At 47.1% G+C, this 15,093-nt stretch overlaps 2 protein-coding genes across 13 annotated transcripts in view; one reads left to right on the forward strand and one right to left on the reverse strand.

The window, feature by feature from the left end:
• ARSG (arylsulfatase G) overlaps positions 1–4,889 on the forward strand; it is an 80,056-nt gene extending 75,167 nt beyond the window's left edge. For 6 of the 10 annotated variants that reach the window (XM_039500448.1, XM_039500447.1, XM_039500445.1 and 3 more), the window contains 2 exons: positions 2,921–3,011; positions 4,495–4,889. In XM_039500448.1, coding sequence (XP_039356382.1) covers positions 2,921–3,011; positions 4,495–4,793 — 390 coding nt within the window. In that variant the 3' untranslated portion in view covers positions 4,794–4,889. Of the gene's footprint in view, positions 1–111; positions 242–2,920; positions 3,012–4,494 lie in introns of those variants that run through there. The other 4 variants (XR_005588294.1, XR_005588295.1, XR_005588297.1 and 1 more) reach the window with 4 other exon arrangements.
• A 1,625-nt stretch (positions 4,890–6,514) lies between these two features.
• WIPI1 (WD repeat domain, phosphoinositide interacting 1) overlaps positions 6,515–15,093 on the reverse strand; it is a 37,125-nt gene continuing 28,546 nt past the window's right edge. For 2 of the 3 annotated variants that reach the window (XM_039500459.1, XM_039500461.1), the window contains 2 exons: positions 14,147–14,247; positions 6,515–7,050 (listed from right to left, as the gene is read on the reverse strand). In XM_039500459.1, the coding sequence (XP_039356393.1) occupies positions 7,003–7,050; positions 14,147–14,247 (149 nt within the window). In that variant the 3' untranslated portion in view covers positions 6,515–7,002. Of the gene's footprint in view, positions 7,051–14,097; positions 14,248–15,093 lie in introns of all 3 variants that reach the window. The other variant, XM_039500460.1, reaches the window with a different exon arrangement.

A 15,093-nucleotide genomic window follows, 5' to 3' on the forward strand; every position in this document is an offset into this window, starting at 1 on the left:
TGCTGATTGGCTCCTCCTGAGGGGCTGTTATTTGTTTCCATTGTATTCTACTGAAATAGCAGCACTTCAACAACATATTTTTCTGTCTCCCCCTCTTGCTCTTTTCTTCAGACAGGCTGGGGCCTGCAAAAGACCAGCATTAATCAGCATTCCAGAGCCTCAGCGCTGAAGCTCTCCTGGTAACAGCATTCCAAGGGCGGCTTAGCAGAACCAGGGATTGCCTCCACCAGAAAGACTGACTGTGAGGATTTGGAGCACTCGTAGGCAGTTTAATATAAAGGCTCCAGTAATGGTACCCAGCCAGGCAGGATACCATGGCGACGAGGGCCACAGAAATACCTAGAGGTCATGGTAACCCCAGCTCCTGAGGCTGCTCAGAGAGCAGTGGGCTGGAAGGATGCTAGATCCTATGAGCATTTACACTTCCCCCTGCATCTCTGAGGAGAGTGTTGCTTTTGTGTCGGTTCTATGATGACAACAACTGAGCTGCTAGGATACAGGAGCCTGTGCTGGAGGCTAGCTTCACTGCACGGCTCTTGTTTTCCCCTTCCCACCTACCTGAACCTTTTCCAGCCAGCGGGGTCTGGCGGCTCAGGGATTTGTGGGGGTAGGTCTGTTCTGCAGCTGAGTCACGGTGTGACCTTGGGAGGTTGCTTAGCCTCACTGTGCCTCAGTTTCTCATTTGTAAAATGTCATCCGTAATTGTTTGTCAGACACTTGGAGATATTTGCCTGAAAGGTACCAGATATGGGCAGAGTATACCATCTGCATGGGAGTCCTACAGGACATGAAATCAGGCCTGCCTGCTTTGAGCTCCAGTATGTGCAAACTTCTCAGCTATAGATAGTAAAAAAGAGGCAGCTAGTCTACCTCACTGCTACCTGCCCTGAGACCGACACACCAGCTGTAAGCACGTTGTTTGAAGAAGATCCCCATTGACAATGTCTTCTCAAAGTGCCACTATGTGGGTTCCTTTCCCTTTTTTGGGACACGAGGGCAGATGCCTCGGTGGTGTGTTATAGCTCTGTGAACCTCTGGGATGGCTTCTCGCTCCGTAAAAGTGCATCAAGGTGGGACAACAGGGGCTTTTGCAAAGAGAAGACCAGATGTCAAGTCAAAGGGAGTTAAACACACTGAGTAGACACTGCCCAGTCAGACCCAGTCTCTGTTATATTCTCCACCTGGAACCTTCATATGAAAATGTTACGATCCTGCTTTTCCTCGGGGGATAGATATAGTAGCCAATCTCTGAAAATGGAAAAATGTTCAAGGTTAATGTTTAGTTTGAATATGGGGGCTGTGCTGCCTGCCCACATTAGCCTGAGCGTGGCTGGTTCCCCTCCACTGCCGTGCTGTACGGTCCGGTGACAGTGGGAACACCTGCTAAGTAATCGTCTCGCTGATCAGCTGTGAACGTTGTTGCTAAACTTGGCGCGACAGCTGCCTCCATCTCCAGCAGATGTTTCTAATTTTTAGCCCAACGGAAACTTTATGAATCACTTCAACTCCTTCCCAGGGAGGAAACCTCTTGTGATTCATCCCCCTCTGGGACCGTGGGGTTCCAACCGGAGATCATCTGACAGACTGGCCCACCAAGCTTACTTGGCCCTGTCATTTTATTTTGCCTCCAGGGGATCATCCAGTACGGATTCAGGGTGTCAAAGATTGAACTAGACATAATCCACCCCACCCCTTGTCACCTTAACTCCCCTTAATGTGTCTCTCTGTTTGTGAAGGGAGACTTCCTTACAGTGGAATGAGTGACTCAGTGGCAATGAACTGTGCTGTTCCAGGGCATGAGCTCAGTACAGTCTCTGCTTCACAAGAGACATGAAGTCATTATGAACTTGTGGCTTGGTTGCTGGCCCCACAGAGCTGTAAAGGTCTCTTAGATGTCCCTGCCACTGGCTGAGCTGTAATAATAGCAGGAAGGACCAGGATGCTCCTTGTTCTCATAGCGTCATACTGGAGAGAGTTCACAGGGAAAGTTACAGTAGAACATGAGCTTGTGTTTGCTAAACACATTCCGTTCGCTAGCCCCAAATGTTCTGCCGCTCCTCTCTGAAAGGCCTTAGTACTGGATAGACCGGTTCATGTAACGGGGCTGGTATCGGAGTAGAAAACTCAGAGTAGTTAACTTCAGTGGTGTGAAACCAGGGCAGATTCTGTAGGGCTGTATTGAGGCAGGGACAGAATGAGGTCGTTGTTAAAGCTGATCATGTTTTAAGCCAAGCAGGAATAATGCAGTGGGGGCAGGTTGCCCCACTGAGTTGCAGCTTCGATCGCGTCCAGCTACACTGGTGTTGTTGGAACACAGACAATCTCAGAGTAGGTCTTTAGTGTTGTGCCATCGCCTAAAGCAACAGAAGGGTGTTAGCAACCCTTGCAAGGAGCTGCTACATTCTGGCTAGTCAGCTTCATTCCAGCATTGACACCCTGTTAATGGCGAGATGTGAAAACAAGAGTGATTGTTATAAACAGGCACAATGGTTGATCAGATTTCTAGTGCACAATTAGTGCCCGTCGGCTGTTCATCAGGGAAGGAAATGGACTCCAAGGGCCCTGCCTCAGGGAACAGGATATAAGAGAAAAGGTGAGAAAGGGCGAATAAAAACGTCTAAGGAACCAGACCCAGTGTCTTACCTTGGCAAGCAGATCTCTCACGGCATGACGTATGCAAGCCCTACTCTGTCACCAGGGGATCGAAGCAAAGAAACATCAATGGCTCTTACTTTTCCATAGCAGAATTTTCTTCCAAAGCATGCTTGGTCCTCCAGACTTGTAATCTGGTGGGAAAGCAGAATGGCTGCCTCTGCGAGCACAGCCTGGTCTCCTCTGCGGCTGTGTCAGAGCTCAGGGCAGGAACAGATAAAATCTTAGCTGGTGTCCCCTAACTTGTTGCCTTCTTCTCTTCCTTTAGATGTTGTTTCACCCCAATAGTGGAGCAGCTGGAAAGGCCGGAGAGATAAAAGCGCTACGGCTGGCTCAATATAAGGCATTTTACACTACAGGTATAGTCTGTTTGAATTTAGGAAAAGCCCCTGGTGCTCTGGGGGAGAGATTTAAAAATCCAGGCAGATTGGTACAAACAAGCACAAATCTAGGAGCCTCCCACAAACCAGAAAATGAATCAAATCCTTGCCCCAGCCCCGGGTCCCTCCCCTGCAGGCTTCGTGGCCCCGAGTTGGTGACCTTCAGGGCAGCTTCAGACCAAGGGGAGTGTGAATTCCAAAGCTGAGGATGCCTCCCAGAGAAGGTGCTGACAGCAGCTTCCTCTCTCAGCCCCAGATTCAGCAAGGCACCTAGGCACATGGCTTCAGTGGGGCTTAAAGGTAGGGATATGCTGCAGTGCTTTTTTGAGTCAGGACCTGGAACGAGGGCTTTAGCCACAGCACCTCTGATGGTCACAACGACTGATAGTGGTGACCTCTGGGAACAAAGCTGGGAGGCAGACACCCAGAGCACTTCAACAAAAGTTACAGCAAGAGGAATGACATGCTCCTCTGCAGCCCTCTGGACATGCTTAGGTTCCATTAACCGCAGAGGGTGGATGATTAAAATGGGACCCTCCCCCCAACTTCAGAACTGCACACAATTCCACTGCTTCTGTTCATAGCATGTGGCTTTTTCTGAGGCATCTCCAATGTAGTATGTAGCCCCTACAGAGCAGGTGCCTTCCCTGGCAGGGTCTCTGCTTACCAGCAGCACTGGACCTGCTCATGTTCCTCTTCATCTTGTTTCCTTTATTTTTAACCTTCGGTTCATTTAGCCTTCTTGTGGCTATTCTTGTGTCTCTGTGTTGCCCTTTGCGTCTCAATTCCCTTTTAGAGCAGCCCACAAGCTGCCTTCCTAGCCTCCCCTTGCCTGTAGAGCTTGCAAGCACTATAATTTCATAACTGGGTCAGCCCGTGCAAACCAACGCACAACCTTGCTGGAGGGTTTCAACCACAGCTGCAGTCTCCAGTGCCGTACAGGGTTTCTGAGCTATCATTACTGAAGGCTGTCATGCTAGTACCGTTTGCCAGAGATCACAGCAAGCCCTAGGACTGTCACTTCATATAACGTAGCTCCCTGTCCTTCCTCTGGTGCGATTCCTAAAGAGCAGGCAGTCACTTTTACAGATGTTTCCGATACAGCACCACTGCACAGTAAATGTTGCTAGGCAGGACTTTCCTTAGCCTATCACTGGAATAATCCATGTAGAACTCAAAAGCTTTTCCGTCTGCTGCTAGGTTGTTAAGCCATGTCCAGCAATGTGGTAGCAACTGTAGGTATAAGAGGTTAGACCTACACTAGAAACTCACTGATCTCCTTTGCTTGTGAGTAACTCATTTGCCATAGTTGTATCGGTTAGCCTAGGACCTTGGCACCCCTTGGTAACAGAAGTACTTGCTGCATGTGTTCAGGCTGCTACGTCTGCTAGAAACTAATGACACTGCAGCAGGGATAGCTGCCAGGGGACTTCAGAGTTTTTCCTCTGGGTTTCCATTCCAGGTGGGGCGAAAGCCTGTGACGGAAGCATTGGGCTGGAAGAGCATCACCAGCCACCACTCATTTTTAATCTGGATCAAGACATTCAGGAGCAGGTGCCTCTGGACGTGAAGGCTGGCGAGTATCGGGCTGTGCTACCTATGATAACCAGGGCTTTGACAGACTTTCTTCAGGATATTGCAACAGACAACATCTCAACAGCTGATTACTCCCATGATCCAGCGGCGATGCCCTGCTGCAATCCACAGCACATAGTTTGCCGATGTCAGGCTTGCTGCTCTAGCAGTAACAGGGAGCCGTAGACAATCGTTTCACACTGAATCAGCTATCAGGACAGTCTGTGCCATTCTAGCTGTGCTGTATGCAAATAAAGCTGATGCTGTCTAGACCAGCTGGAAGGACTAGCATATCAGTGTGTAGCTACCGTCGGCACGGACAGCAGACATGGCTCTCTTTGCACAGTGTTTAGAACAGCATAGCCACGTTGAGACACTGTGAGTGGAGTGTTCTGAGAAGATCACCTTCTCTGCTCCTGCATAAAGAGCTGGTAGATCTAGATCTGTAGTTCTCACACGATTTACCACTGTGGGCCACATCCAACACTACCGGAATGGCCTGTATGGGTGTCACATCAACCACAGCTCTGTGCTGAATGGGCTGCAAGCAGGCCGCAGCTTGAGAACCACTGATCTAGATTGTGGTTGGGGGGCAGGGAGGAAGGGGGAATGCGCATCATGGGATCACTAGTTGACAGAGGCAAGTCTTGGGTCAAAGCCCTTGTCTATGGTATTGCCCCCTGCCTGTACCTTGGAGAATTGCTGCAAAAGATGAACCTGCCTGTCACTTGCCTCTCTGTGATCTGAAACTGGCCTTGAAAGGGACTTGGGGGGATGGGATGTGAGGAGAGAGGATGAGCCCAGGGGAGCATAGATGGGGAGGAAGGGGGCCCAGGAAGCAGTGGATTAAACCTTTGTACAAGTGGCCTTGGCCTATGTCAAGGCCCTGAGATCTGTTGGCTCAGAGGGCCAGACACCCCCCCACTATTCCTGGGGAGGTGAGGGGTAATCTTTAAGCCCTCTGGCAGCACAAGGTGGTCACTCCTGGCTCCAGTCTGGGCTTTACATGAAACTGAGATGAAGACAGTGGCCCAGCTCTGTATCCTAGGGACAGGGGAATTGCAGGGAGAACTGACCTCCTCCTAGAGACTTAAACAGCTGACGACAAGTAGTAAGGGCAAGCCCCAGCCTCGCCCCCCAGGATTTCTTATCCATATTTATTCTAAGCGGGAGCCTTTGTAATGCCCTGTACTTCCAGGGCAACTTGCGCCGCTGAGGCTCTCACAGCACTTTGCCAAGATGGGCAAATGTTAGCCCAGCTTGAGAGGATTCCTCTAGCACAGCAGGAGGGCGGTTGGGGATGGCTTTGAGAGGGTGTGTGAAAGGGGCGGAGCCAGAGCATGATGCCCTCCTGCAATCTTGACCACTAAAGTTGCTCCTTGGGAGCTGTTATGTACTGGCACAAGGCAGCGCAGCCCAGAGACCAACCTGGTGCCTGGCAGTTCCCTGAATGGTGCTGGAAAGCCCCAATGCCCCTTCCTTTCCCAGGCTGTTGCACATCTAGGCCATTATCTCCATGTTACAAATGGGGAATCCCAGGCAAAAGTTACGTGAATCCCCCAAGGTTGCAGCAGGTCAGTGTCACAGCAGCAAACAGAGACCACAGGTCACACGTCCTGGACAATGCTCCTGAAGCCAGAAAGGGTTGGGCAGGGTTGTAAGTTAGTCCAGGTTCTGCAACGGCGGCAGCCGTCTTGAGTCTCAATTCCCATCTCTAACGACGATGCCCTTCACTCCCAAAATAGTATTGTTTGAAACAAACCAGTCAACGTGCAGCTGAGGGCAACGGGCGATGATTCACAAACAGTAGAAACCAAAACTAGGAGCAGTTCTACTAATAAACCTGAATCAAGACTGACATCCGTAGGGCCCCCCAGAGAACAGCAAGAACTCTCACACCGAGCAGCCACTGACATATGACGACTTTATTACTAGTCTTCTGGTAGAGCTCAAACATAATAAATTGGGAGATTTCCCCCTAATATCACTGCAAAAATACTCTGCATGGATAAAACATTATGTATATACTGTACAAAGACATAGTTTAATAGAATTTATACACATAAAACAGCATAAATTAGAAAAGGGAAACCCATGTATATAAAATTCAGGTTACATACAAATCTGGTCAGGTTAGCATTTACAATGGGGTGTTAATGTCTCCTTTGTTAAATATAGCACTGTGCATGCAGTAGAGTTATACCACTCCCGTATACCATGTCAAACACAGGGCCAGAGGGGTGAGGTAACCACTTGAATATACTCTTGTAAAAGCAATGCAGCACCTCTGGTTATTCGCCCTGTTGTAGGCACCCACAAATCCATTCTTCCACACTGCTGGGTTTTTCCAAACCACCTCCCAGTGCCTGTCCCGAATCCTGAGGTTGGCGTCTCATCATGACCTCTTCACTTTGCCCGGGTGACCTCCACGGCACAAGATTATCTACCAAAATCAAAACAGAACTGCCTTACTTTTCCCAGCGACAGGCCGTTAAGCAGGGTGCATCGCAGAAGGCTTTGCACATGTGCAGGGCAGAAGACGCCATGCAGTGTTTTACTTTCTGGTCAATGGGAGTTGTGTGTTTGCCCTACATGTATAGGTTGGTGATAATGTGTCCCTTATCCAGCTGCCATCGCATCCAGAACACAGAGATTAAAAGCAGACAAAGCATGCAGACATACTGGATCACTACGTGTCAGCTCTTAACTCCGGTAACAGAATACAGCAGCCTCCTCAGGACACAGGCAGAAATATACAATGGCAAGGACGTTTAAATAGCTACTTCATACCAGCACCACACACACAAGCCACAACAAGGGGACCAAAGATCTCTGGGCAAGAACTGCACCTTCTTATGGAAAAGCCTGGGGAGGGGTGTGTGTGCTCCCCCACCCACTACCCTCAGAAGGGTTCCTCTGCTCTACAGAGACTCCACCCAGCAGCTAATGTGTTCTGGGTGTCAGTGCACAGATGCCTGCTGGCTAGATCACCCCCCAGCTCCTCCATCTTGGGCTGAGTTGCAGAGACACTGAACGCTAGAAGGAGCAAAAGGCCAGCCATACTTCCATAGAAGCTTCCCACCAAGGAGCAGCATTATTAACAGACAGTTCCACAGAGGCACTTTTGCTCTTTGTTACCGCAGGTAGCAACTATAAGGAAATGCAGCCAAAAATTCATAGTAATGCCAAATGTCTACGTAGCGGAGTTAGTATGATCAAAAGGACAGAAGGCCAACGTGGAAAACAAACACCGTGACCTAGGCAAGCACTGGTAACATGCAACACAAGCGTGGCTGCAATATTTTCACTTCAGGGGTACCAAAATATCAGTTGTTTAGACAGCTTGGAACCTGTAGTAAATAATGCTTTCGGCAACAATCCTCAGCGGTATCTCCACCGACTTCGGCATAGCAAGGCTGACCAATACAACGCTCCCTGTTTTAATTATAGGTAAGTTCTGTTCCTTGGCAACAGGGTCCTAGCTCATTGCAACTTATCTAGTGCATAGCTCTCACCTGCGCCTGTTGCTAAGCCGTTCCTGGTTTACACGGCTGCAATGTCACCTTTATTCTGCCCTAGGGACTAAGCTACTTTGTGCTAAGCAAGGTTTGTTAACTCTCTGATTATCATGATTAGACCTTCATCCACAACTCATGCTAACTACACTGCGTCCATTACAGGAAGCTCTTTTCTAGCACTCCACACTATTTATGCTGAACTAACTCTATGAAACCTGAAGCTAGTAAAGTAAAGAGACAGTGAAATAATGACTGCAACAGGCTTTCCAGACAGCCTCCTCGTTATTGGCCAAGCAGGAATACTGGGGTGTGTATTGCAATGGGCAAACATTCATCAAAGCCTCTACGAGCCGCTCAGTAACCCAAATTGCAGCAAACAGGTGGTAGATGGATATGGCCCATTGTAAGGATCGGTTTTCTCACTGCTATTGACAATGCTAGTTGCTGGGCATGCACACAGGAGCTATACGCTCACAGTGGCAGCAGTGTGTTTCAGCTGCCCGCCCTTTTGTACTGGTCACTCAAGTGTCATTAAATCTGGAGGTAACAGAACAAAAGGTCCTGAGCATGGAAGCCATTTTAAAGGCTCCTTTTGCATTTCAGTCCCAAGCCCTTGGTTCCATCAAATAACTTGTCGCTTTGCAATCTCTAGCTGGAGTTCAGAAAATGCCTCTAAAGAAATTCCCTCTTGCTATCAGGCTCCATCTTAACATTCCTGATATGAGATTCTTTGGTTCTCGGCACGTGTAGAAGAATCCAAAAGACATGTAACCGTGCATGACAACCCTGCATTAGAGCTCTGTAGGCGGCCTTTACATTCTGCACAGATCCTCTTTCCTAATACAGCAACTCCTCACTTAAAGTCATCCCGGTTAAGTTGTTTCGTTGCTGATCAATTAAGGAACATGCTCATTTAAAGTTGTGCAATGCTCCCTTCTAACTTTGTTTGGCAGCTGCCTGCTTTATCCACTGCTTGCAGGAAGAGCAGCCCGTTGCAGCGAGCTGGTGGGGGCTTGGAACCAGGGTGCATTGGCAGCCCCCTTATCAGCTCCCTGCTCCCCTAAGTTCCTTGTGCTGCAGCCACCCAGCAGGCTATTAATTGCCGGGCAGTTCAGCTGTCCCTGCCCCACTGCCATGTGCTGCTCCTGCCCTCTGCCTTGAAGCTGCTCCCAGAGACTCCTGCTTGCTGGGAACGGGGGGACCTGCTCCTACACCCCGCTTACCCCTTCTCCATATAGAGCAGGGAGGGGACACTGACTGAGAGAGACAGAGAGAGCCTGGGGCAGCAGCTGCTGTCTCAACTTCCTGATCCACTTAAAAAGACAATGGGCTTAAGAGTGGGTCAGCTTATTTAAAGGGGCAGTGTGTGTGTCTCTCTCTCTGCTATGCTGTCTCCCCTCCCTTGCGTTCGTGCTGCCTTGTTGTTTATGTAGCCTCTCATCAATGTGTTAACCCTTGAGGGCTCAGCCGAGTGCTAGTTCATCATTTAGCAGCAAGGCTTCCCTGGGAAATATCCCTCCCTCTTCCGCCCTCTAAATGCACCACTTCAACCAAGCTTCACAATCATCATAGCTGTGAACAGTATTAAATTGTTTAAAACATATAGTGTGTGTGTGTGTGTGTGTGTGTGTGTGTATATATATTATATATATATATACACACACACACACACAGAGTATATGTTTTAAACAAACAATTTAATAAACATATACTGCATTATTTTTATATATATAAAAATAAAATATATCATTTTTTGTCTGGTGAAAAACATTTCCCTGGAACCTAACCCCCCTATTTACATTCATTCTTATGGGGAAATTGGATTCGCTTAAAGTCGCATTTTTCAGGAACATAACTACAACGTTAAGCGAGGAGTTTCTGTACATTCTACGGGCCTTTGCAGAGATTTCTTCGGCATGTATATTTCATTTCTATTGAAGCTGCTCTATAGGTTTCATCCTTCTCGCTAATAAATGCTTGCTCAATCCTATAGGACTCGTCCATAAAACCTCATGACCACGCTATCTCTTTAGAACATTCAGAAAAACACCTTGTTATCATGGTGTCCTGAAGAAGCTGCAATGAATTCTGAAAGGCTACTTTGGCTATGTGGCCAAAATCACATCAGCATTAAACTCAGGCGTAAAGTGCATTACTTAGGCTCCTGGAAAGCTCTTTTGGAATACTGACTGCCATCTGTCAGATCACTAGCATAGGGAAGCAGAAGTCACAGCTGGAATTTGTGCAGCTGTGTGTGGCCAGAACCACATGAACATTTAAAACTGGACCTGTCCATAGAATAAATAATGTGGGTTCATTCCTCCCTTCCCAGGATTTCTGGTCCTCCCAGCAAGTCAGCATTCTGCAGGGATCAAGTATTGACTTCAGTGCTTTCTTCTCGAGACATCAATCTTAGGGTACTATGCTGCCAGCCATTAAGTAGCAATTTCCTCATAAGATCAATAGCACAGACACTAAGTCCCTAAGTGGACTTCACAGAATCAAGTCCACTCCTAACACTGAAAGTGAAATAGGTGATTAACCTTGTTCTCCAAGTCACTACCAGTTTCAATAGCTCCTAGCAACATGGGTGTCATCCAAACAACTTCTAGTTGTGGTCAGATTTTAAAATCAACACAGGTCCTCAGGCTTTTTATCTCCTCCTCTCACTGAGATCTGGCCTGACCCTTTCCTTGTTAAATTAAGTGGCACCTTTCTATTGCCAGCAACAGGCTCTGGATCAGATCCAAGCTATGGCACCTTTAGTACTAATGATTTAGTCACATTAAGCAGTGATTGAATTCAGTAGAAGGAAGGGTATTTAAAAACCAGAGGAGCTATAGGATACTGTATGTTGCTCCTTCCACAAAACTGTCCAAAAACAAAGCGTAACGAGTCGAGCTGGCTGGGCGGGGACAATTCCATTTTGCAACAGCTTTCAAGGTTTCAGAATTTGTTTTTGTTCCAAACCCTTTCAAACATTTTCACGAAACGGAAATGGGTTGAAATATCTGTTTTTGGATTGGAAAGGGCAGGCTTTGATTCTGATCTCTAGTCAAAACTGACCAGAGTGTCCACCCTTGACCCCAGAAACCTTTCTGTTGAAAACCTCATCAAAATCAATACATCTCCAAACATCAAAGTGTTCCGACCAGCCTTACTTATAAGCAGCACAGTGTAAGCAAATGCTGCACTAGCAACTGGAACCTTCAGCAGCAAGGAGGAAAAACAAAGTTCCAAGTCTGGAAGCTCCTCCTGCTAGCTCACAGCAGAGAGGCCTGTTTTGGGAAGTAAGTCACACACGTAAGTTGTTCTGTCAAGTTAATTACAGCACAAGGTTTTGACAGATCAAAGTCCATTTAATAAAGGGCCTGTTGGTGGACAGCAGGGGTTTTCGGCTGCTTTCATACAATCCAGTCACAGCATGCAAACTCACGTGAGCATGTCAGTTCAGCTCAGCTCCTGCTTGTTGGCACTTGCTTGTCCCTAGAACACACACTCAAGTGCAGGTTCCTTGGAAACAAGCACAGGAATTTTTTGTGGGCTCCACTCCTTCTAGAACATTGGCTTCAGCACCCAGGGGTCAATATGGAATGGTTAAAGGGTAAACACTTCAAACTAAATACCCTGAATAGGAAGCCAATGGGGAAGAGAGAAAAGAGTCATGCCAAGTTTCAAATCAATTATGTTGCCGACAACGGAAGGGAACTGTGTAATCCATGGCCATGTCATGCACAGTTCTGAACTAAAGCAGTGAGTTTCAGGAGTTCTGCAGCTATATAGCCCTCTACAGCAGGACATCTCAATGTGCTTTAGAATATCACTAAACCCTAAGGAGTCCGGTGGCACCTTAAAGACTAACAGATTTATTTGGGCATAAGCTTTCGTGGGTAAAAAACCCACTTCTACACGGTCTTTCAGACAGCCCCCCAACCTGAAGCAAATACTCACCAGCAACTACACACCACACCACAGAAACGCTAACCCAGGAACCAATCCCTGTAGCAAACCTCATTGCCTACTCTGTTCCCATATCTACTCTAGCGACACCATCAGAGGACCCAACCACATCAGCCACACCATCACCTGCACGTCTAGTAATGTGATATATGCCATCATGTGCCAGCAATGCCACTGGCCAAGCCGGACAGTCCCTACATAAAAGAATAAATGAACACAAATCAGACATCAGGAACGGTAACATACAAAAGCCAGTAGGTGAACTCTTCAATCTCCCTGGACATTCTATAACAGATTTAAACGTAGCTATACTTGAACAAAAAAACAGAAACAGGCTTCAAAGCGAAACAGCAGAACTAAAATTCATTTGCAAATTTAACACCATTAATTTGGGCTTGAATAGGGACTGGGAGTGGCTGGCTCATTACAAAACAGCTTCACCTCTCCTGGAATTGACACCTCCTCATCTATTATCGGGAGTGGACTACATCCATCCTGATCGAATTGGCCCTGTCAACATTGGTTCTCCACTTGTGAGGTAACTCCCTTCTCTTCATGGGTTAGTATATAATGCCTGCATCTGTAATTTTCATTCCATGCATCTCAAGAAGTGAGGGGTTTTTTACCCCCGAAAGCTTATGCCCAAATAAATCTGTTAAGTCTTCAAAGTGCCACCGGGCTCCTTGTTGTTTTAGTGGCTACAGACTAACATGGCTACCCCCTGATACTTGACACTAAACCCTAGTCAACTTTGAAAATCTCATCCACCAATTGTGGGTCACGTCCTGAGACCATAATATAGTTTTTACTTGGTCCTTACTCAGGCAAAACTTCCACTGAAGATGGGTGAGGACTGAGTAAAGGACTCAAGCTTCTGTCCACAGTAAATTGCTGCAACAATTTAGTCAAGTCAAAGTGTCCTGGTGTATTAGTGTGTTACCATTATGGAGAGGCTGCTAACTACTGCTAACTACTATAAATTATTATCGCAGGTAACCAACATCTGCCCTCTCAAATGTTAAGCAAACAACATAGTAAGTGTTTGGACACTAGATCACATAGCCGGAGAGACACTGCCAGGTTCAAAGTCAGTTTTAAAAAGCAAAAGTGTCCTTACCTCTGGTGACTAATGCGGATAATTGTTAAAAGATTGGAAATGGATTTTAAGTTCTAGTACGCTTGTCCCCATTTGGGCTGGAGGTCTGGGCTTTCTCCAGAGGCGGCGGAAACTCACTGTGAATTGGGGGCATGGGGCAGCAGATCAGAGGTGCTCTACATGGGGAAAGTCAGGGCCAGTGTGGGGAAGTCAAGTGTCAGGGATAGATTGTGGAGTGGGATGGGTGCTCTGCATGGGGAGCTACTTAGTCTCAATGGTGTGTGCGCGTGGTGTGTTCCTGCCTGGATCCTGCTCAGCTGCCTCTCTCCCTACCACCCCTCGTGCATTTGTGCATGGTATAGAGAACGGCATGCCAGGGTGGAAGCACAGATCAGCCCCCCGCCCAATATTTCCATTGTGGTGGCGTTAGCCCCCTTTGCCCCTCTGATTCCGCATCCCCTGGGATTTTTTGCATTTCACTCAGCTTGGGAATTAAAAGATGGCTCAATTTTACTTTTGTTCTGGTCACTTCAAGTTGCAGCTGCACCAGCCCAACGCTGGGACATGTTTGCACTGAAAATACTGCTGGGGATAATAATATTTTTGTTAAAAATGCTGCCGTCATCGCAGTTAAAGCTACTTCTATTAATATGAGAGACAGGCCCAAGATTTAAAGGTCAGATCCAGATTGAAACTTTACTCACATTTATAGGTGCTTAAATTCTGGGAATTTGCTTGGCCCTCTCTCTACTTAATGTTAGGTTTTGTAGGCTGTACCCCCATCCCTAGCTGCCACAGCTGTGGGCGTAAACTACCTGGCGGTGTCCCTGTAACATAGCTGTTATAGGCTTGATAATGGATCGGGGCACATTAGAGAAAGGGAACAACATCTCTTCTGTAAGAAGTTAATACTTTCTTCTTAGCATGAGGGCTGTACTGCCGTTTTAAGGACTCCTAATGCTCACAGGAGGGAATTCATTCTCGTCATCAAGACGCACTGGTCCAGTTGCAAATTCGTGCTCTGGGATAACCTCTCCTCGCAGGGCGCCCCCATCTTCTGAGTAACCTGTACAAACAAAGAAAGGCAAAAGACTAAGGACAAATGAATCCAAGAAGCTCAGAGCTGAGCAGGAAAAGACACCATCTTCTCACTGCATTTGAGCTCAAGAGCTGGTTTCTGCAGCAGTTTGGCAAAGTAGCTGGAGGATCGGGGGGTGTTGTCTTTGCCAGCAGTAGTCTGGGGAACAGATTAAGGAATTAGCGTCTGCAAAATAAGTTTTCTGCTTCCCACCACAGGCAAATCAAGAGGGGCTTGGGTAATTTGCTGCAGTAACTTTAACAGCCACGCAGCTGTAGCATAGGAGTCATTCATACAGAAGACCTGGAAGAACTCAAAGATGTGGCATTTGTTTCTGTAGGATGCACGAAAGAAAGAGGCTTAATAAATAAATCAGTTTCCAATAGTAAACTAGGTCTCATGCTATACAGACTAATGTCCAGAGAAATGATCACACCAGCTTGTGTTCCCAAAGAGAGTGAAAGAGTTTAAATTGTAATCATGCTTTATACTGTTTCACTGTCTTTTCGTTTCTATAATTATTATGACAACCAAATGATCTAGCTTAAAGTACATTTGCGCCTTGCAGCAATGAGATAATGCCAAGAATGTATTTAATATGTGTGTATATATACCTCCTCACTATATGTTCCATTCTATGCATCCGAAGAAGTGGGCTGTAGCCCACGAAACCTTATGCTCAAATCAATCTGTTAGTCTCTAAGGTGCCACAAGTACGCCTGTTCTTTTTGTGGATACAGATTAACACGGCTGCTACTCTGAAACCTTTAATAAAAGAAAAGCTCCTGTAAAAGGACCTTTGTAGAGGATGTATTTCTGCTCTCAGTGGATATG

The sequence above is a fragment of the Mauremys reevesii genome, linkage group 15 (assembly GCF_016161935.1).
Source record: "Mauremys reevesii isolate NIE-2019 linkage group 15, ASM1616193v1, whole genome shotgun sequence".
Lineage (NCBI taxonomy): Eukaryota > Metazoa > Chordata > Testudines > Geoemydidae > Mauremys > Mauremys reevesii.